Source organism: Alligator mississippiensis, chromosome 14 (genome assembly GCF_030867095.1).
Source record: "Alligator mississippiensis isolate rAllMis1 chromosome 14, rAllMis1, whole genome shotgun sequence".
Taxonomy (NCBI): Eukaryota; Metazoa; Chordata; order Crocodylia; family Alligatoridae; genus Alligator; species Alligator mississippiensis.
The window spans coordinates 33103289-33125878 of record NC_081837.1 but is presented as its reverse complement, the minus strand read 5'-3'; the positions used below and the strand labels follow the sequence as shown (position 1 = coordinate 33125878).

The window sequence follows — 22590 nt, the reverse complement described above, 5'->3', positions numbered from 1 at the left end:
AAGGCTGCTGTTGTGAACTGTACTATAGGGACGTGCGCTGTGGTAAAGATGCTCCATATATAATGTTCTCCGTAAACTACGTCTGTAGGTTGGGATCCTGTTGGCTCAGACTCCATAGGGGTCAGGTGTCCAGGTTGTAACTGCATTGGTCTAGAGACGAAAGGAATCAAAACTCATGGCAGAGGAATATCTTTTATTAGAGCGACTAGGCAGGCAAGGTTTGTTGGGTAGATGTGATATCTTTTATTAAACCAACTGAGTAGTTGGAAAAAAAGTTCTTAGCAAGCTTTTGGGCGCAGCTACCCTTCTTCAGGCACAGGGAGCCTCTGCTGGTCTGAGACTCCAAGGAATGAGAGAAGCTAAAAGTGTGGCAGGATGTCAGTGAGAACGTAAATAGGGAGAAATTAGAAAGACAAAAGGTAAAGCAGAGAGAGGAGGAGAAAGGCTAAAGGGAGACATTACAGTGATAGACTACAAGGTGGAAAAGAGGCCGTCTTTGAAAAAGGAAATAGCTGGAGATCAGGGCAACAGGAATGAGAGAAGCTCACAGTGCGAGAGGATGTATATAAATACCTAGAGTGGAGAAACAAAAGGGGAGGGGGAAAAGAGCAGGGGGGGGAAAGGCCAAAGCAAAACATTACAGAGGTAATAAAACAGGGTAAGAAAGAGGCTCTCAAAGAAGAAGGAAATAGTAGGAAATCAGGGAGACAAAGGAAAGAAAAGGAGGGGAGGGGAGAAAAGAGGTCAGGTCAGGCAGGCACCTGTTGAATCAGATGTCAGGCAGTGAAGAGAGGCTTTTTCACAGTCTGTCTCTGTAATGTCTCCCTTTAGCCTTTGTTCCCCCTGCTCTCTTCCCCTCCCCTCTCTGCTTTACTCTTGGTCTTTCTAATCTCTACCCATTTACCTTCTCACCGACCTCCTGCCACACTTCTAGCGTCTCTCGTTCCTCGGGAGTCGCGGAGCAGCAGAGACTTTTGGTGCCTGAAGAAGGGCGTTTGCGCCCCAAAGTTTGCCAAGAACTTTCCTCCAACAACTCAGGTGGTCTAATGAAAGAGATCGCATCTACCCAAGAGCCTTGCCTGCCTGTGTCCTTGGACCAACACGGCGACAACCAAGAACCCTGCGAGTAGTGTTTGCAAAAGCATGCCTGTGCAGGGGCCAGGGGGTGCTCAGCAGACAGATGCCCGGCTCTGGCTCCAGTCGCACGGAGGGTGCAGGTGTAGACTCGGGGCTCTCAGCATCCCTCCGGCCCGGACACGCGTTAGAGCCGGGGCCACCTGGAACAGTAGTACACGATGGGCACGGGCAGGACCCCCGCCGCGCTCGGCCACCGAGACAAAAGGCACGTGCGGCACGGAGTTCGGACGCGCCTGCGCAGTGCAAAAACCTGAAGCTGGAAGAGGGGGCGGGCCCTGACGTGAAGTAACCGCGGCAACAAGACCACGCGCCCGCTCGGGGGTCACGTGGAGCAAGGGGCGGTGCGGCGCGCGTGACGCCATCAGCGCGCGTTGCAGGAGCCCAGATCACGTGGCGCGAACGGCTGCAGGGCTGTGACGCCATCAGCGGGCGCCGGGCCCGTTCCCCGCTGCGGGCGCGGTGCGGGCTGAGGTGTGTCCGCGGGGCGGGGCCGGCGGGCGGGGTGTGTCCGTCAGGGGAGGGGGCTGTGCTCACCCGGTGGAGAGGTGCCCGTTGCCCCGCCCGCGGTGGCTCTAGCCGCCCAGACTGGTCCCCGCCGGCCTCCTGAGCCAGGAGCAGGTGCTGCCTTTGTCCCGGGACAGCTGGTGCCTGGGTTTATCCCGGAGCAGAGATCCCGGGATTGGCCTGTGCCGACATGGACCTTTCCACACAGGCTCGGGTGGCCATCCTAGAGGACAGTCCGGTTTTCTGCTACTCTGCCCTCTCTTGATAGGAAACCCAGCGCCTTATGTCCATTTCAAGAGAAAAATCGAGGACATAACGGCGTCCGGTTTCGTATCAATAGAGGACAACCGAACTATCCTCTACGATGGTCGCCCTAGCTGTCACTTTTGTGCCAGAAACCTGGCATGAGCCTTCAGACGCTGTCCTGGCATTAACTGTTCGTGCCCTTTTGTCCTATGAAGCTCCTGTGACAGCAGGCGCGGGCGTCCGAATGGCGGCACGTTGAGCCCGGATGAAACGGTTCGCCCCTCGACAAGTGGCGTCTGTTTGCGGCCTCCGTGTCGGAGGCTCCCCGCGCTCCCGGTGAAGTAAGGCTCTGCTCTCTCCGCTCGCAGGGAGCTGAGGCGCCTCCCGCTCTCCGTGCTATGCTGCTGACGCTATGGCTCCGAAAGATATCATGACTAACTCGCACGCCAAGTCCATCCTCAACGCAATGAATTCCCTGCGGAAGAGCAATACTCTCTGTGACGTGACCCTGCGCGTGGAGCAGAAGGATTTCCCAGCCCATCGGATTGTGTTGGCTGCTTGCAGTGATTACTTCTGCGCAATGTTCACCAGCGAGGTAGGCCAGGCAGTTGTCGCAAAAGGACTTTGGATCCGTGTCTGTCACGAATGTGGCTGGTGTCTCAAAACCTCCGACTGGGGATCCAGGGGGTTGTTGAGAAAGTGCTCAAGAGACAGGAGTTTCCACCTTGCTAATGTAGGTTTATTCAGCAGATAGCACATGCTCCTATACCTAGACATGCGCTGGTTACTTTGCAAGCGAGTCTTCCTCCGTATCCTTGATATTAGACAATTCAGGGTCTCATTGGGGCATAGTCTAGTCACCCAGCGGTTTAGTAATCCAGCGGCCTCTTGTTCCCAAACTTTTTTTTATGCCTTTTTAGTTGCGTATTTATTATTTTTACCATGACTGTTGCCAAGACTACTGGCCATTTTATAGATTATTTGCCTAATTGAGTTTTCACTATTGGTTATCTTTCTAAAACTCTGTCTGCATAGACACACCAAGGCTGTTATACTTTTCTTATCACACTTTTTTTCTCTTTCTGAGCATCTTCTTATTGTCCTTGACAAAGTTTCTACTTTGACAAAGCTTGCAGCTGCTTTGCTCAGCTTTAACTAGCTAGCGGCTTTTTAGCAAGCTTGCTGAAGTTTAGCAGTGCCTTGCAGAAGTGGCGACTGGCAGTTTTTACTGTTTCATGGCCGTCAGCCTCCTGCTGTACCAAAATGTAGTGTATGCTTCATCCAGCTCTTGCATGTTCTTTGTTCTAGAAAGGATTTTGCTTTCATCTTGAAAGGTTAGATTTTATTATGTGTATTATATAACCAAGTGTTATCCAATTCTACCTGGTTCAAGTGCCAGAAAAATGTTACTGTGCGCACTTGTAATGGTCTGAAGGCTAAGATGACAGACTAAGTCAAAAGAAACTGTGAGCAGGAAGAGGATCCATCCACTTCTTGCATTAACTGTTTTTCAGAAGGAGAGTACAATAAGATCATGTATATTCTTATAGGTAGAATAGGATCTGGCTCTGACTACTCAGGTTATTGAAAGCCTAAGGACTCAAAGCTTTCAAACGAAAAACATTCCCCCAGTGGTCTCGTCATCCAACAGTCTTTCTGATCATGGTATTTACATCATAATAGTAATTAAAGATTTCAAATGGGATTATTATCCTATTATGTTAAGTGCTGTATAACCAGAAACAATGCCTAGAGAGTTTGCAACCTAAATAAATAAGAGTGAGAGAGAGCTGGGTAGGCAACCAGTCCAGAGATGAGTTGCATCTCATTCAATATCATAGAACAGGTCAGTAGCAGAACCAAGAATATAACATTGATCTCCTGAACCCCAGTGTAGTGCTCTCTTGATTAGAAACTGTTGTTTTATTATTTGTATTAGCCTACACTAGCGGTGCCAGATCTAGCACCTATGCTGCATCTGTGTGTGGGCTGGTCTTTGGGCCAAATCTGTCTAGCACAGTGGTTTTCAACCTTTTTTCATTTGTTGAACCCCTTTGGAAATTTTGAATGGAGGCGTGGACCTTTTTGAATTTTAAGTGTGGTATTCACTTGCTTTTGATCATAGTCATCTTTCACGGACCTCCTAGATATAGTCTGCAGACCACAGGTTGAAAACCACTGGTCCCTAGCAGACCAGCCCTGCTTTACTCATCTGGCCCACAGGGCTGGGTGAGTTTGATATTTGCAGTTTACACTAAAGACATGTTCTTGTTCCAGGTCGGGGACGGGCAAAGTCCGGGCTAGATCAGGCCTGCAGCAGACTCCATTTCCTAGGAGCCCCTGGCCACATTGCTGCAACTGGTTTCCATGGAGACCCTAGGAGCAGCAGGGCCATGACAGCGTGGGGCCAGGGTTTCTATGGAGACTGGCCCCAGCAGCCTCCCTGCCCAGCCCATGCACCCTGCCAGTGCTGCTGGGGCCGGTCTCTATGGAAACCCTGGCCTCTTGTTGGCAGAGGCTGCTGGGAAATGGAGTCCAGCTGTTGGCTGGATCTGCCATTTTCCCCATCCCTGTTCTAAGTAGTAAAATGACTTTGGCAGAGCTACAGCTAACATTGATTCAGATGGGTAAATCTAAAGCTATGGGTGACTGATTCAGACTTGATGTGGTAGCAAATAGGGAAAAAGTAGAGAAGGTAAAGGAAAAGATCATAAAATTGTTTTGGTTTTTTTTAAATGATCTTTGTGGCTTCTTCCACAGAAGTGCAAAAGATAACTTTGGTTTCCTAGTAACTTCTCAATTACTAGGGAGAGAAGAGGCATGAGCAACTGGAGATTCAGGCAGTCTACCTGAAATCTTTCTGGAGATACTGGTTTTCCTAATCTTAGCCAGTGAACAAAGCTACCAGCTAGAGGTCTGCTTTTCTGGACATATGCCATATTTTTCTCTTACCTAGTCCTAATGGGTAAATGATTGTTAGTTTCTAGAAGCTTTTTTTGGACCTGCTTATATTTACCCTGTATTTTTTGGTCTTCATGATTTATAATTTTGCTTTGTTATTCCTACAAAAACTGAAATGGCTTTTATGAAGTATGTTTGTATTGATGGGTATAGAGAACATAAAGGAAACAATGAAGTGAGTTTGATTGTTGAAAGTTTAGGCTTTATATCTGCACAGACTGAAGTTCTCCATCTACCAGCAGCTGAGGCATGGACATAGACTCTCTCCACTTTAGCCCCTAGCTCTTTCTCAGTGCATGTGACCAAAGGGATCACATCTAGCAATGTACATAGCATCTCAAATCCTGGGGGCCTAATTGAGAGCCCCAATAAAGGGGAACAGGGGCAGTGATTTGTGTGTGCTAGGAATTAGGTTGTGATTGTCAGTTTTTACTCCTGTGTGTGCTGCCTTTAAATCTCCAAATTTTAGTGCCTGTGATAATAGTTGTTTATAGCTGTTTCAAGGACTGAAAGGTGCTTCTGACCCTTGGCTCTTCTTTTGTCCTTCTGTGTCACTTAAAGGTTTTACATGTTCTTTGTTCATCTTAAGAGTTTTGCTTTTCTGTTTGGAACCCCAATCTCAGAGGCCTGCCAAGTAAGATCTGCCAGTACCGTGTGTTTATGGAAGAACTTCCTCCAAGAGAGATGCTTGCTAAACCCTAAGCTATGAGTGGTGATAGCAAATTCACTGATCAGGTAACAGGGGTTATGTATGGTAACTGTTTCAGTCAGCTCTGGTTTTGTGTGCTGATAGGTAGGTCCCTAGATACAACTCTAAATAGTGGTTTTGCAGATTTCACTGAAACCATGAAAAACAGTGTTGTCCATGATTGCTGCAATTGCTGGGAAATCCGGCACTGGCCATGATTTCCCATGAAATCAACCGGAAAAAAAAAATTGGTAGTGAGGTAGACTAAGTGAAGGTGCCAATCAACAGTGATGGGCAGGGCAAAGAAAGCAGTAGTGAGGTAGTAGTAAGGGATGGGACCATGGCAAAATGCGCACAGAATCTGTGCGCTGTGAGCGGGCCATGAAAAACCCGTTGTCTCTCCGTAACTTAGGTTTTTAGTTATGTCTCTCCAGTCATCTGAGAGAACTCAGTGTGACTGATTATGAAGTAGATTAACTGGCATAACAAGGGCTTTCATCTAAGTTGGGGTGGGCAAAATGCAGCCCAAGGGCCGGATGCGACCCGCCAGGCCATTCTATCTGGCCCTCAGGGCCCCTAAAAATTTAGAAAATGTATTTTAATCTGCCCTGGGCTACCTGTCATGCGGCCCTTGATGGCTTGCCGAAACTCAGTAAGTGGCCCCCTGCCCAAAATAATTGCCCACCCCTAAAGTACTTTGTATATTAATTACAATCACAACTTGCGAGTGTCCTAGGGAAGTGCTAGGGGTTGGGGTGGTGCTAAGGTGCATGGTTGACAGCTCAGAGGTTACAAGTTTGAGGTCGTAGCATAATCACTTCCAGTTTATACTTACCTGGCAGAGGAAATACCATGACCATGATGGTGGCAAAGGAACTACCCTGACCAATGTAATACAATTAAATGCCACTGTGTAGTGGAGGGTGCACCCTTGTCTGCTTGTGGACAGGACTCCCTTTGAGAGCCTCATAGTTAGCTTCCCATTGGCCAGCCTCCAGCAGGAGGATTTCAGCTACATGCCAACTTTATGGAAATGGAAGATTCCTCCCTGGCTTGCTCCTGCAGCCATACAGCTGAGGGCAAACAAAACTTGGGGGCATCCAAATCTTAAGTCTCCAGGCTTGGGCTTGCATGTAGGAGGCCTGCCAAAAGATTTGCAAGCATCTGAAGTGCCAGGCTGAAAAGTTTGGGGTGGAGAATACTTTCTTGTTGTAGGGCCACGTATAAGTCTTGAACAGTTCAAAAGATTTGGAACTGATTTGTCTGATCTGGCTAATTTGACCTGGAACACGAAAAAAATTTCTTCTAAAAAAAATAAAAAAAAAAAAATCTTTTTTTAAATTTATGGCTCAGCCCTGTCAGGTTCCAACTGATCTGTGAATTCAGCTTTTCAACTCTTGGAAAGTTGGGAATTTCTTTGCTTGCTCACAACATGAGTTTCTAGTCTGCAATATCTACTTAAACTTGGGCTGTTCTGTGTTGAATGCTAATAATCAGGTCATACCTTGGGTCGCTCTTGTCTGAGCTCTGCACTAGTTGTCAGTAATTCGCCACCATGGAGAACTGTCTAAATGCAATTACTATGCCTCTGTGACATTTCCATCCTTCACCCTCTTTTGAGTTTAATGTTTACTTTAATTTTTTTTTTTTGAATCCTGTGTTAATGTTCATTTATTTCCCTTTCTGTTTTTCCAGGAGGCAGAGAAGCTATTGATCGCCTGCTGAATCCCTGGCTGTTGACAACTGCCTTTCTTTGCATAGAGTAAGGGAACTGAACTAACTCTTCAGTTTTCCTTGTAGAATTGTTACTTGCAATGAAAACTGAAAAGTCATTTCAGCAAATATATCCCCACTTTTGGTTTTGCCCCGGGATTTCTGTGCTTGTTTCTGAAGGGCTTATTATAGCTTCTAAGGATGCTTTAAGAGCTGATCACTGTCTCCACTCCTGAAAAACTAGATAGTTCAATGAAGATAAAGTACAGGTGACCCCCACTTAGCACTCTTAATTGGTTCCTGAAACACCGAGTGTTAAGCGAAACCAAAAGTATTTGATGATTCAAGATGGCGACCACAGTTGTTTTTAGTGATCCAAGATGACGACCGCGAGTGTTATAACAAAAGTCACCGAGCCAGGGGTGGGCAATTATTTTGGGCAGAGAGCTGCTTACTGAGTTTTGGCAAGCCATTGAATGCTGCACGATAGGCAGCCAGGGCCAGATAAAAAATTTAGAAGATTAATATTTAGGGGCCCCGTGGGCTGGATAGAATGGCCTGGTGGGCCACATTTTGCCCAACCCTGCCTGAGCACTGAGTGAAATCAGGTATCAATTTCAAATGAGCATTATAGCGAAATAGCACTAAGTGAAACAGTGTTAAGTGCAGGTTGCCTGTACTCTATTTAATAATACTCTCTAGGAACTGTTTTGCTTCCCTAGGAGAATGTGTAGAAACATCCTTCTCCTGAAAATAAACTTCTGATTCTGTTCCGGTTTTCATGAGGATGTCTGCTAGAGTTTGAATGCTGGCCAGCAGGGCCTTAAGGCACATGACTTGCATCTGTCATATGGCAGTTTTTCTCTGTTCCTCTCTGCAAAGTGAAACTAGAGGGGGGTTTCTAATGTATGTGTTGTACCCAGTGTTTGGATCAGTGAAAGCAATGCACAAAAAATAAGTGGTGATGGTGGTGGTTCCAGAGCCGTGGGCTGGCCTCTTGGGGAAAGCCCTGTTTCATGCAAAGCATGGGACATAATGCAGTAGGGGCTGTTGGCAGCGATGCTTGATACCTCTCTTGCAGCAGCATCCTGCCTCAACTCTCACACTTTTGGAATACAGGATGAAGGTGTATATCATCTAGGTATATTCCACTCTGCAGCTTCCAATTTGTTGGCATCTGTTAAGTTTTCATTCCTTTTCTCCCAACTAAACTGGGTATTTCTCACTGTCTTCTCTGGCAAGAGTTGTGGTTGCCTCCTAGAATCGTCTGGATGCATCTCATCTGATCACTATCCTACCTTTGAAGGGGTTTTTGGCATCTCGGTCTGTACCTTTGAAGGGGTACTGGTGGCATCTTGGTCTGTCCTGTTTTCTCCTTGTAACACACAACAGTTTAATTTTTGCAGAAATGAGATACTTTAGTCTTACCCAGGTTCTTGAACTCAATATAAGGTAACTTGGTGAAATTAATGGCCTTTGATACACAGGAGGCCAGGCTGATCTGATGGGCCCTTCTGCCTCAAACTCTGAAACATATTTCTAATGTCAGTGGACTTGGTAGTTCACTCCCTTCCTTCTGCTTTCTATATTGCTCTTGACTTTTATGCCTTCTCTACAGTAAGTGTTTCTCACTTACCACAGAACAAATTCAATCCCATTCTCTCTCTCTTCCATGGCTGCTCCCATGTCAGCGTTTCCATGGAAATGCCATCATTGGTTTAATTTCTTTCACTACTAAAGTCTCTTGCTTTTTCTAGTTTCGCAGCTTCCTTGCAAGTATTAGTTTCCTTTCCTCATTGAATTTACTTTATCCATTCATAACAAATAGTTTAATTTAATCTTTTACAAGGGAAGCTCATGTTGTAATTAGCAATATGAACAGCTCTGACCATAGGTTTCTAAGCCCTGCTCTAAGGAAATTCCCTCCTCTTACTCGTTTTCCCTTTTTATATGCACTAAAAAGGCAGAGCACTACTGCAGCCTTTGAAGGGTCATATTTTCAGATCCTAGTCAGCAGCAGCATTGTTTTTTCAGGCAGCCTTTGAAAACCATTGTCATCTCCTTCTAATTTGCAGCTTTCAGAGAAAGATAAACCCTATGTGGATATACAAGGGTTGACAGCCTCAACTATGGAAATCCTCCTGGACTTTGTATATACAGAAACAGTTCATGTGACAGTAGAAAATGTCCAGGAATTGCTCCCAGCAGCATGTCTCCTTCAGCTGAAAGGTAATTACAAAGCATATACCCATGCAAATTGGACTATAGCTGCCATTTAGACCTTTGGGAAGTGTAGCCTTCTATAAATAAAAGAGAGATTGTGTATGGCAGAAAATTTATAGGTTGCTGTGCTGTTTCCAGGCTCCTGTCTCTGTGTATTTAAACTATTTGATAATTGCTTGCTAAAGTTCATATTTGTGCATTTCTTTCTTATTGATAGAGGGGTTCACCCTTGTGGAAGTGAAGTATTATAATAAAACAAATTATTGTTCCAGGCATATCTCTTTCTCAGGTCACTTATAGGGTGAGACTCCTTTTTGAGTCTTTTTTTTAAATTTTTATTAATGTCATTTCAAATGTGTAAATTAGGGGTGCACCAATAAAGATTTTCTTGTCCAATACTGATGGCTGATTATTAACCAGCCATGTCAGTTGATACGCAACCCAGCAGCTTGGAGAGCAGCATTTGGCTGGTAAGTCTGTTGCGGGGGGAGGAGGTGCATGGGAGAGAGAAGGAGCATTAGGGGGTGCTGACTGAGGCCCCCACATTGAGGGAGGGAGTGGGGCAGGGGCACATGCTGCCAGCCGGGGTAGTGAATGGGCCCCTGGCACAGGTTGTGGGGTGGAGCTGAGGGCGGCTCATCTGGGGGTGAGCAGCTCCCTGTCACAGCTCACACCCCCATGGGAGGCATGTGCCCTCTGGATTTGTGTGCCAGGTGAGGGCGGGCTGTGCACTCGGGGCCAGGGGCTATGCCAGCTATTCCCTGGTGGGGCTGGGCTGGGATTGTGCTTGGGGAAGGCGGTGGTGCTGGGAGGGATAGCTACGGCAAATTTTGGGGTAGCTGTAGCCCACCTGTGGCCACCCCTGCCGCTGGGGTCTATTCATTGCCCTGGTTGGGCAGCACCTGCCCCACTCCCTCCCTCACCATGGGGACCTTGATTGGCCCTATACCCCCCCCCCCCCCCCCAACAGACTTACCAGCTGGACGCTCCCCTCCAAGTTGCCCAGCTGCAGTCTTGGCTGCATGCATACTTCAGCTGCACACATGCACATGGCATTTATTGGTGACATTATTGGCTACACGGGCCAAAAAAAGCCAATTGCCAACAATGTTAATTTTCCTTTTGTCAGTGCTGATCCAATATGCCACCAATGTATCAGTGCACCTCTAATGTACATACAATAGTTAGTGTCATAGTTAGTGTCATAAATGTGCTGCTTGCTGCTTTGTTTTCCTGCTTCTTGAAGAAATGTTATTTCCACATATATTTTGTTTTTAAATGCGATTCCTAGGTTGGGTTTTTTGTTTTGTTTTTGTTTTTTGGGGGTTTTTTTAAAATAGATTAGAACTTGTTTTTCCAAGACAGTGACTGGAGAGAAATGTAGGAGTTTGCTCACTTTTATTTTATTCCTTTATAGGTGTGAAGCAAGCTTGTTGTGAGTTTTTGGAAAGCCAGCTGGATCCATCAAACTGTTTGGGCATTCGGGATTTTGCTGAGACACACAACTGTGTTGATCTGATGCAGGCTGCAGAGGTCTTCAGCCAGAAACATTTCCCAGAGGTGGTTCAGCATGAAGAGTTTATCCTTTTAAACCAGGAAGAGGTAGAAAAGCTCATCAAATGTGATGAAATTCAGGTAAAAGTCAAAGGGACTGTTCCAGTATAAATCAATGAAAGCAAAATGCTTGAACTAATCAAATCAAAGATAGAGCCATGATTCCTCAGCTGTCTTTGGTTGCCTAGTTATGCTCTTGGAAAGGCCTTCTGAGTCTGAATGGTGTCCTGACATCTGCTTCTTGCCATTATCAGCTGCATAGTCTGAAGCTGATGTGTAGATTACAGTTTCCCCTCTGCAGGAATATTTCTGTCATTAGAAAGCTAGTGCAACATGGAGAATGAAGCCCTGCTTTCCCATTTGTCACTGTGGTAATCATTAACTGCAGTTCTGCAAAATGGACCCAAACTGGTGACAGGCAGCATGGCAAGTACAGTAGCCGTAGGCTGTTTCTGTTTGAATTCTAGCTGACCTAGGTTTTTCCTAGTGCTTGGTAACCAATGGGTTAAAACCTCTAGTGAAGACAGAAGCATCCAGTGATGGCAAATGGATAGTGATTGTAGGCTCCATTCTTACTTTTTCTACTTGATTCTGTACAGCCAAGCCATATCTTGCTCTGTTTTGCTTTCCCTTTCCTCGGGGATGGAACATAACCTGAAGGGAAGTCCCTTCATAGCATCACAGATGCTTGTGCAGCTGGTTTAATTTGCTCTGAGATCAATGTACAAATCCTATAATTTGTCTTTGCTATTCTCTAGATATCAGTAATAAACTAATTATTTGGATTAATTGCAGGTTCTTAATCCAGCTGCATTTTGGGATCTGTGTTAAGCTAGCTTTTCCTGGGGCTATATACTCTTCTGATTTGAAGTTTAGATTCTTTTCTGTTGTCTCCCTCCCCTGTTGCTTACATCTGATTTGAGGGGAGGACTCACAGATAGGTGGGCTTTCCAGATGGCAGAGAGTTTCCTGTTAGATGGCTTATTTGCGAAGAAGTCTATCACAGCTAATAACCCCTCAGAGGTTCCTGTTCTCAGAGCATTCCCTCTTTGCTTTATTCTTTAAAGAAGCTTTCAGAATCATGGAGACAGGTTGCATTGGTGCCCAGTGTTTGCATGTTAGTAATATATATTGTACAGGATTTAATTTCTCATGTTGGTCAGCAGCACTATGGGTATAATGTATAATCCCCATAAACGTTAAATTCTCCTACCTTTGGAAATGGTGAAAAGCAGTACAATATAGGGGAGCCATGCTTTGTTTCTAGAGAGAGCACTACTTGGAACCAATTATTTACTAGATTTCAGGCAAGTCTTGTGGGAAAGTAGATTTCTTAATGAGAACTAAAGAAAAACATTCCAGAATAGAAAAAGCGTTTTTTGAATTGTGTTTACGCAGGATGGTGGGAGTATCCTCATCAGATTGTGATGCAACATAGAGATACCTAAGTTAGCCATAAACAAATTAGTTGACAGGGTAAATTTAGTGATCTGTAGCTAGATAACTTGGGTGTCAGAGGCAAGCTTGTTCAAAGATAGCTCTGATATCTCCATGTGCCAGTGCATTGTGCAATACAGACATGCCCCTGAAAGCAATTTGTGGATGTTTAGGCCTTTGTGCTATACCAGCTCTTGCAATATTGTTGTATATGAAATCAGATTCAATTTTTTTATGATCCATATAAGTGAAATAAAAAGAGCAGTTCAGACAAAGATGGGAAGTGGATTAAGAGGAGGGTGCGTGTTAGTCCTAGTGCATTCCCCTTGCTGAGATTTATACAACCACATGAGGAATATTAGTAAGGAAAGGAGGATGGTTGAGAGAGCTCTGATTCTTTCTCTCTCACAGACTTGCCTTCACTCTTATGAGAGAGTACAAATTAGCTTCTCAGGTTAAGTCAGGAGTACAGGATAGCACTGTAAGGACCTAAAGTGTTAGTAAACAGTAGGATGGCTAATGTTATTATAAAAGTGCTAAGAGGGAACCTGAAAGAGTTGAATTTTACTTCAGTACTGGAAAAAGTAGTCAAAGAAATTTATTAGACACATTTAGAGAAGCTTAAAATTATAGAGACAAACCAACATTTTTCAGTAATATTAGAGGTGTTTATGCCCTGTTTTACTTACTTAGAGAATTCTGGGGAAAAAAAAGAATCCAAAGAACTGCTGGTATCCTGTTGGGCTTTAAGGCTTTAGTAAATTTCTCATGAGCAAAATAAGAAGTAAAGTCCTGTAGCAGATAAAAAGCCAGCTTGAGAAAGGAAGTAAAGTGAAGCCATGAGGAGCCAGCTCTGGGTATGTGCAGCACTATGGCATGCTACAGTGTAGTGATTTGAAGAGGTGAGGTTACTGTGGCAGGCCAGTCAGTAGTGACATAGTGGGTTTGGTTAGTCAGCAATGAAGAGAGGTTTATGAGGCTCCAGAAGGACCACCCATGCAAAGAAAATGAGCCACACAATGGGAAATTAAGTTCAGTGTAGAGAAATGTGCATATGGCCTGAACTCTTCCATTCAGTGACCATTATCTTACGTGTTGCTGGGTTCCAAACTAGTTGTGATGTCTTTGGTAGGCAGTAGAAACAAATGTGGGTGTCACCTCAGTTAAGATGCTATGCAGGGGTTTAAGACCCACTAAAAGAAGAAATGTGTTGACATGTCCTGACCTCATTCAGTTTTGCACATCACAAATCCAGCAAAGATCAGTAATAAGTACAAAATGTTTAGAATGGGGAAGTACAGGGAGGGATGAGAGAGGCTACGCTTACTGAGTTTACAAAAGAAAGAGAAAGATGAGAAATGAGAGAGAATTCTAAAATGCTGACTTGAAGTGAGCTGGTAGATATCTTTGCCCAAAAATGCAAGCATAAGAGACTGCTTGAAATTACGATGTGGCAAATGTAAATTGATGTAAACTGCATAATTAACCTATTTAATTCACTGCTGCACAGTGCTAGTCAGTGGTGGGGTGGGGGAAGCTTCTGGCTAGACTTGATAACTTACCAGACATATGAGCTGGAAGACTCTACCTACCAAAGTATCTCTTTCTATCCCGTTATATGTTTAACTTTACTTAGTGACATATAGGTTGTCTCGGAGAATTCCCATCCAAACCCATAAAATATGAAATTAAAATAAAATTTTCCAGCAGTCCTTTCTTCTTTCCTATTACTTGCACTACTTTTGCTAATGCATGCAAAAGGCATTGACTTTCATCTGTATGAAGTACTGAACAGCTACATGCTTTCTCCTGGTGTTTGTAGAGTGGGGTGTTAGATAGCAATAGTGCCCGCATTGCCTTTGAAGATCCAGAACGTCCTGATCTCCACCAAGAACACACAAGCCTGAACAGACAGAGTTGTAAAGTGTCATAGAGAAGTTGCAGCTTATAGTATTTATGATGATGAGAGCTATGTGTCTATAAGTTACTTGTTTGTTTTCTAATACAGTAATATTTGTTTGTCTTTAACAGTATCCTTTGAACTGTAGATGTGAAGTCACAATTTAAATACTATAGTTACTCAAATATAAGATGAGCCTGAATAGAAGACAACCCCCAATAACTAGATTCTATAGATGGAAAATCTATAAATTGGTTATAATTTTCCAGGTATAGAATCCAAGTATTGGAGGGTTGTCTTGAATCCCTCACCCCCCACTGCTATAGCAGGGAAAGCAGGGGTGGAGGAGTCAAGATGGCCCCTTTGTCCTCTGCCCTACCCACTTCTCCTTGCAGCCTTCCTGCACCCTTTCCTCTCAGTCTCTGCTTCTCACTTCTTTCCCTCCCCACCTTACACAGTTAGATGCTGCTTGGGCTGTTCTATCCTGTCTCCCCCCAGAGCACAGCACATGGAGCACAATGGCAGATCCGGCCAGGGATCAGACTCCATTTTCCAGCAGCCCCTGCCCGTGTTGCTATGGCCGGTTTCCATGGAGACCCCATCAGCAGCATTGCCGTGACAGCATGGGTCCTGGGTTTCCATGGAGACCGGCCCCAGCAGTGCTGGCAGGGTGTGCAGTTGGGTGGTGAGCTGCTCTGGGGCTACGATCTTGCAGCAATGACAGTGTGGTCCAGAGCCAGGACAGAGCTGTGATCCAGTGCCTGCATGCCCCTGCCCAGGGCATGTGGGCAGCAGGTAGCTCTGCCCCAGCTCCACGCCACACTGTCACTGCTGCTAGGGTCTCCATGCTGCATAGTGACTTTCCTGTACTGTTTCCTACTGTATAGATCTGTTTGGGAGAAGTAAAAGGAGAGGTTAGACATGCATAATAATTAGCCTGTTCCAAATGTGGTTTAAACCCAAAGTGGACAAACTTACCTGCCAATTAAACCAGTGTAAAGTCAGCGGGAATGGTTCAAAAGTATACATGGAAAAATCAGGTTTTCTTTTGACCTGTTGGATTTTGATTTGTTCCATGTTACATGCACATGCCAAGTGTTCTGTGACATGGCCCTTTGGGCAGCCTACAGTGCAGTACTCTTCACCTCCCCCACACCTGCAAGTGGCTGCTCTGGGACACAGGTTGAACTCTACTGCCCTTAGGGCCAGCAGTTACATTTGGTCTTTCTCCCCATTTCATGTCCCCTACTTGGGAACAAGGGTGGGAACATTACTGCTGCCAACCCTCCACTGCTCATGAAGGCACACTCCCATTCCTTGGGCTGCTGCCTGGCAGCTTGTTGTGGCTAGCAGCTTGCCATAGCGCTTGCCGTAGTCAGTGACAATTTCAGCACTGTTTTGAGGAACACCTGCTTCAACCCATTTCGATATCACAGTGTCTGCTCCAGCATGATGTCAGGTGCACCAACAGCTGAAGACAGGAAGATTTGTTTTACCTGCTCACCATTTGGGACAATGAAGAAAACTAGTGGGCACTCCAGTCAAGCCACCGTAGTTGGGCCATGTATGAGGGCATCGTTGTGCAGATGACAGCTTGGGGACCCTGCTAGGACTTGCTGCAGCACAAGGTCAAGACCACGATCTCCAAGTTGAGTTACAGGAGGGGACGAGATGCCAGTTGTGTTTCTGGCACCTGTCAGATCACCACTACATATCACGAGGAGCTGCTGTGGACTCTGCTGGGGAATTACTCCATTCAGCCCTGTTACACCCTGGTTGTGGCCAACCACATGCACTCCAGTGCCAACTAAGATGATGATGAAGATGGGGAGTCAACCCCTGCCACTGGTCTGCCATTACCAAGGGACCAGAGAAGCTAAGGTGCACAGCAGGATTCACCCACACTACTTTTGGGTAAGGAAATGGAACCCTACCTCACTCCTGCATGGGACAGCGAGGACAAGATCAACACAGAGTGGGCCAACTCCATCCCCTCAGCATCACCCTAAGACTTGGCAAAGTCTCCCCAGCACACAGCTGCTTATTGCTTTGCCATCCCCTTCGCACTCTGCAGCACAGTCTCAGGTACCCACAGCAGCTTTGCAGTTTTCTTCCCACTGCCCTGCTACCAGTGGCTGAGACACGTGCCAAGGAGCCCTGGTGCCATCTGTCCCTAAAAGATTTTGGTGACCCACTATGATGCCATGGTACATTGTAAAATACAGGGCCAGTATGACTGGGTGGGGAGGGAGGTGAATTTTGCAGCTACCATGGCTGTCTCAGTTCCCCTGTGAACCTGCAAACTGTGTCTCAATTTCCCCTTTGGGGGCAGTGTGTTAACAAAGGGTCCCACTGCAAGCCATTCTGCAACTTTAATTGCATGTTATGCAGTGGCTCACTTTTTGAGAGAGCCTTTAAGTGACCTGTTTAGTGTTATAGCCCACTTCACATCTTATCCATGCTGTATGCTGATAACCAGCCTTCCCCTCCCATCCCACCCCCCACACACACTGTTGACTGAATATTCAGGAATTCAGATAAAGGCCCAGACAAGGGTGAGAGTAGAAGGGGGAGTGTTGGGGCAGTCTTGGCCCCCGCCCCAAATACCAACCCACCCCCTTTTTGCTTGCAGCTCTCCCATCCCCACATACCTGCCACTCACAAGTTGGGAACATTCTGCTGTTCACCATGGGATCTCTTCAGGACAAGAGACCACTCTTCTGCTCCTCTCCACCAGTCTCCTGGCAGGCATGTAAGTAGAATCTTAAATGGGGAAATGTAAATTACTGATTAGTGAGATTTGCAGCCTTATGTTATTACTTAGTAGCAAGCAGGAGGGAAGGGGAGTCAAGGTGAGCAGGGAAATCCTGTGTGGTGAATGACCATTTCAGTGCACAACCCTGCCCCTCCTCCCCACCACCTTCCTCCTCTGTCTCATAGGTTTCATATTCCTGGCAGTGGTAGACAGGTTGACAGTCCTTGGACACTTCTTGAGGACTGGGGGTAGGGGTGGAGACCATGTGGATGTTTAAATATTTATGCTTCCCATTGATGTGAACAAATTCCCCAGAGCAGTCCTTCATTAGTGACGTCTAGAGTGGGTGAAGAAGGTGCCTGGGGCTGCTCAATCTGAGCGCTGGCTACCCAATTGGCAAGGCATAAGGCAACATTGTCTGGGACACAGCAGTAGACTGGGGAGCAGGCAAGCCATGCAGTGAGACCCTTGAACTACAGTGGTCTGTGGCAGTGGGTCTGACCCTATGGGTGGGCATGGGTAGGGGAAGAGATCCCTTAGCAGAGCACTACTCCAGAGCTAGGTCGATGGGTACTTTAATCTCAACCCAGTTGCCCCACAAAAGATACTGGTACCAGTTGCAGGTAGCCTGATAGTCTAGACCTCATGTTGAAAAAGGCTGGTTCTCTTCTATTTAAACTCTTTTCACTCGAGGGAATTGCCCAACAATCATTCTCAGGTAGGGAAACAGCATAGAGGGATGGGATGTCCTGTGCCATGTAGAACAGCATCTTCTGGTCCACGGTCAGTCTTGCCAGGGAGGTAGCAGGGGAAAAAGTAGCACTTTTGCAATGGTAAGTGAAACCAAGTATGGACAGTGAGAGGCTACCCCAGGAAGTGCTGCACATCTCACTCCACAGTGCTTGCCCTTGAAAGGTTCAAAGAGAAGGGTTAGTGGGAAAAGGTACCAGCACACAGGCTGGTCAGAGGGAGCATGTGGCATCATGAACTTAGTCCTGGCAGCCAGGAATGAGAGCCAGCAGGCAGCCCCTACAATTGGTGTTGGGAGGTCTTCATCTGTATCTCTATAGTCAGGAGTTTGCAATGAATGCCTGTTCCTCTGATCTTTTTTCTAGGGCCAGCACTTACAGCCTCCCCTGGACCCAACAGCAGCTCAAGGCTGCAGCACAAAAGGGTAGCCCAGCACTGGAGGCAGCCAGCTTAAAACAAAACTGAAGATGTTAACAGCCCTTGTCAACCTCCCAGCCAAGGGCTGCTGCTGTAGATGAGTGGAGGGGGCTCATGGAATAATTCCAGCAGCACTGTGCCCAGGGTGCTAATTAAGGCGGATCTCAGCTGAGTACCCCCCCCCCCATGAGAGAGAAGAACCCCCCCTGTAAGATTTGAAAACCATAACCTGGGTGGGTCTCCGATCAGATTGCTCCTTTACTTAGGTGGACTTGTTAATCAACTGGTTTAATTTTTTTGCAAAGCCCCCATTCCCACCCCAAAGAGTGAAAGTGTAATTCGAATTTTGACTGTGCCTGCCTGATTTAGAAGCCCAGGCCAGGTGCATGTCAGTGTTCCAAGCCCAGGGGCATGTGGCACACCACATGCCCTGCCAGAGAACATTCAGTAGGGGATGAGAACCCCAGCTGGCAGCTTCCATCAAGATGCACACAGAGAGCATCCTGGATGCTGTCCGTGCTGCATCACTCAGCAGCTGCTGACACCTTCCCATTGCTGGTGGCAGCAGCATTCCCTGGCATCCCTTCTGTTTTCCATGACCTACGGTGACCAGTGCAGCTCTCCTTTCCTAGGGCAAGAGAAACCAGTTCTTACACGCAGCAATCCAGTGGCAGGACACTGTTCTTTCCAGGCACTTTGAGCAGGCCTCAGCCTTCCTGCACCACTGCGGTAGCAGCAGTGTGCATTAGTGGGGATGCCTCAGCCCAGTCCGGTTCATTCAACTCCTTGATTGTGAAGCCATGGTCCCTCAGTACTGACTACCCCACTACCCTGGGGAAAAGTGACCAGTGTGGCTGCTGTCCATGAGCCGCCTTCAGTTTGTTAAATTTTGTTGTTTGAAGTGGGTTTTGTTCTCGTGATAAGAGATGAACTACTTTGCACTGCATGTTTAATAAAAGTTCTTATTGTTTTTCCCCAAAACAAGTTGTGTCCTTACTTCCCACTTGACTGCAGCCCCTCATCTTGCCCCCTGGCCCTGGAAGTCTAGGCATCTAAGCTCCAAGCGTTAAGCACACTGCATGAGTACTATCATGATCATATGGTTTATTGGCTTCGTGGTTAGGAGAAAAGCAGAAAATGTGCCCATTCTCAAGTCCCGTCCTTTCCCGTCCTCCCCCCCCCTTCCATCCCCGTCTTGCGTCTCGAGTCTCTGGGATTGGAAGTAAAGCCATCAGGACACAAGCATGTCCTGGCGGTTGCTGACCCTTGAGTGTATGGAAGTCCTGACAAACTGGCAACTCTCCAGTTACCATACTTCCTCTGCCCAGGCCTCATGGGAAAACTCCCTCCTTGGTCTCACAAATTTTACGAAGGGTGCAGGCAGAGAAAACTGTGTGGGGCATGATGGGCTTTGTGACATCCAGCCAGATACCCAGCGTCTCCCAGGGAGCCTTAAGGCACCCGGAGTGCACTCCAGTCATGTGGAAGCTGCTGAGGCACTGGTTAAAGAGATTTCAGTGGGCATCCAAGTGGCTTGTGCAGGGCTTCATGAGCCAGGGTTGGAGCAGGTATCCTGGGTCCCCAATTAGAAGGGAAGAAATCGCACCCCCAGCCTTGATTCTGGGAACCTTGTGTGCAAAGTCCCTTTGCTGCATCCCAGCCAGGAGGCTGGAGTTGTGGAATACCTTGGCATTGGAACATTACCCAGTCAATCAACAGTCACATCTCTGAACTGTCCTTCGGAGTCCACAACACCCCATGACGCCATGGAAAAGAAACCCTTGTGCTTGCTGTCATCCATTTCGTTGTGCAGGACCTAGGATGGAAATGTGTGTGCTGTGAATGGCCCCAGTGCGGTTGAGAACCCCATAGGGCTGAAACCAGCCACAGCTGCAGCCACCTGAGGGTTGCCAAGGTAGATAAATGGTGTTCCCAGCACTTCCTTCAGCACCAGATACACATCCTGCACTGCCAAATCTGCCATGGACTTCCCCATGCCAAACTGATCTGGAGAGCCCTCGTCCCTGATTAAGCACTAGTGCAGATTTCCATGAAGGTGGTTCAGGACCTATGGGACTTCATCCACCATTGCTTATTGTCCCAGGTGGACAGGATAATGCCCTCCCATCCATTGCTGCTTGTCTGCCTTGACCAGAAACACCATTCCATGATTTGGAGTTGTTCTCGCATCATTTTGGAGTCTGTGATGTGCTTTACGTTGTCATCTTCCTCTGCCATGTTGGTGTGCAACAACATCAACATGAAAGATTGTGGGTGTGCTTCCATTTGCTTTCCTCAACTACTTATGTTGACTTGCACCTCCAGTGAGCTGTGAGCTAGTTGGCACGTGCAGCTGAGAAAGCCAGGGAAGGCCCACAGCCTCTGCCTAGAGCAGCACTCCTGAGACTGAAGCCACCGTAGCTGTGCACAGAGGACTTGCACAGTCACCACCTGGTAAGGCTCCATCTTCCGCTTCCTGCGTTTGGAGTGAATCTGACCTGCCTCCGCGGCACGTGAGTTAGTGAGAGCATTGGGGGTCGCCTTTGTGGCTGTCTAGTTGGCTCTTTCCTGTGTGCTCAGGAAGTCTTAGGCGATTCTAGAGACTCAGCTACTGTGGTGGAGGCTTTCTCTGCCCCCCTTGTTACATGTGTCCTCACCTGGACTGAGGAATGGTGAGCACTTTGGGTTGGATTTGGACTGCTGTGTGTTTGTATGATACACGTACAGATCTGCTGGGTCAAGACACTAGTGACCCGGAGTTTCTCCTTAAGCCCGAAATGTTAATCAGTGTCTTCGATATACATAGATGTAACAATTGTATCGGTATAAAAAATATAACCTCTTATGACAGTGCTTCCCAGACATTTCCTTAGCATGATCCCATTTCCTGAGCATGGCCTCCCACCCCTGTGACCCCATCTGCTGATGTTGTGACCCCCCATTTGGGAACCACTGTCTTATGATGCTGCTGTTATATCTGCATAATTCTGTAGTGATGCGAATGTAGCAAATCCTCTCTAACTCTGCTTCATTCAGGTCCTAATTGGAACAGTTTAACTCATTTGCACTGGTACAGGATGGTGCGTATGTAATGGTTGCAGTGTAGCAGCAGATGTGCACACCCCAGTTGCAGCTCTCCTTTTGAGCAGCTAAAATGTATGTTATTCATATCCCGAGTCCCTGTCTGTACTCTCGTCTCTCATACAGTTGAAAGAATATTGTTAGCACTTAATGAGGTACTATATCCGTGTGTATGCTCTGATTTTGTGAATTGTGTTCCATATTTGCACAGAGCCTATAAAATGGAAGTAAATATGGTGTACGTTGAAACTATTCGATGGTTTATACCAAAGAGCAACTTTGTTGTCAAAAATGATGAGATTCACTGCTGAACAAATTTGCTAACATTATATTCATTTTTATTTTAAATACTGCATACGTTTACTGTGAGTTGTTTTCAGACCTGAGTAAAATATACCTCTTGTATGATATCTTTACAGTATAAATATGTGCAGGCAGGGAGATGGACTAGATGACCTCTGGAAGTCCCTTCCAGCCCGACTTCTCTCTGATTCTTTGAATACAAATCAAGAAATCCTGACCAGTCCAAATGAACTTTTTATTTGGCTTTCCTCAAAATGAATTTGGGACTGCCAGATCTGAAAAGCTTTGAAAATGACCCTTCCTTTAAAAACAAAACAGAACAAAACAATAACCCCCCCTCCCCTCATATCTTTTGGTAACTAATTAAACAGTAAAGAAACATTTTAAAGTTCACAGAATCAGATTGCATGGGTCTGAAAATTGTAAGTCTTTTGCTAGATGACCCAACTCCTTCTCTTCCAGGCTAAGTTTGTCAATGTGCATGTGCTTGTCATGCTGCCTTTTATCCTTTCTGCTTTTATTGTTTGTCAAGCTGGTGCTCTCTCTGTTTCTGGCAATAGAAAATGCATTGTGGAGATGGGGGCAACAGCCCGTTTGTGGAGAGGAGTTTTACTAGCTCATGCATTGAGGTTATGATGCTGCTACAAGCCTCGTTTCAGAAGTTGTTTCTTACCATGAGGACACTATATAAATACCAGCATTGTTTGTTTCCACAGATTGAAGTGTCCTGTAGCATTTAGCACTTTTACCAGGTATTATTTCAGTGTAGCTGGTATTCCAAGGAAAAGATGATGCTGGCATAGTACAAACTTTAGAGGGAGCTGAAGTAAATGGGGAGAAGTGGACACGCCGGAGGGCAGGGAACAGCTGCAAGCAGACCTGGACAGGTTGAACAAATGGGCAGAAACCAACAGAATGCAG

At 46.3% G+C, this 22590-nt stretch overlaps 1 protein-coding gene and 1 long non-coding RNA gene across 4 annotated transcripts in view; both read left to right on the top strand.

Annotated features, from left to right (window-relative positions):
• Window positions 1-1518: 1518 nt before the first annotated feature.
• The window catches only part of KLHL12 (kelch like family member 12), a 41944-nt gene continuing 20872 nt past the window's right edge, over window positions 1519-22590 (top strand). The window contains exons 1-4 of one of the 3 annotated variants that reach the window (XM_006277980.4): window positions 1519-1608; window positions 2103-2482; window positions 9325-9478; window positions 10890-11107. In XM_006277980.4, the coding sequence (XP_006278042.1) occupies window positions 2300-2482; window positions 9325-9478; window positions 10890-11107 (555 nt within the window). In that variant the 5' untranslated portion in view covers window positions 1519-1608; window positions 2103-2299. Of the gene's footprint in view, window positions 1609-2102; window positions 2483-7231; window positions 7299-9324; window positions 9479-10889; window positions 11108-22590 lie in introns of those variants that run through there. The other 2 variants (XM_019492496.2, XM_059717430.1) reach the window with 2 other exon arrangements.
• Window positions 11114-19269, top strand: LOC102576102 (uncharacterized). Its single transcript, XR_002091766.2, has 3 exons — window positions 11114-16448; window positions 16996-17115; window positions 18234-19269. It is a non-coding gene; the product is annotated as an uncharacterized LOC102576102 (long non-coding RNA).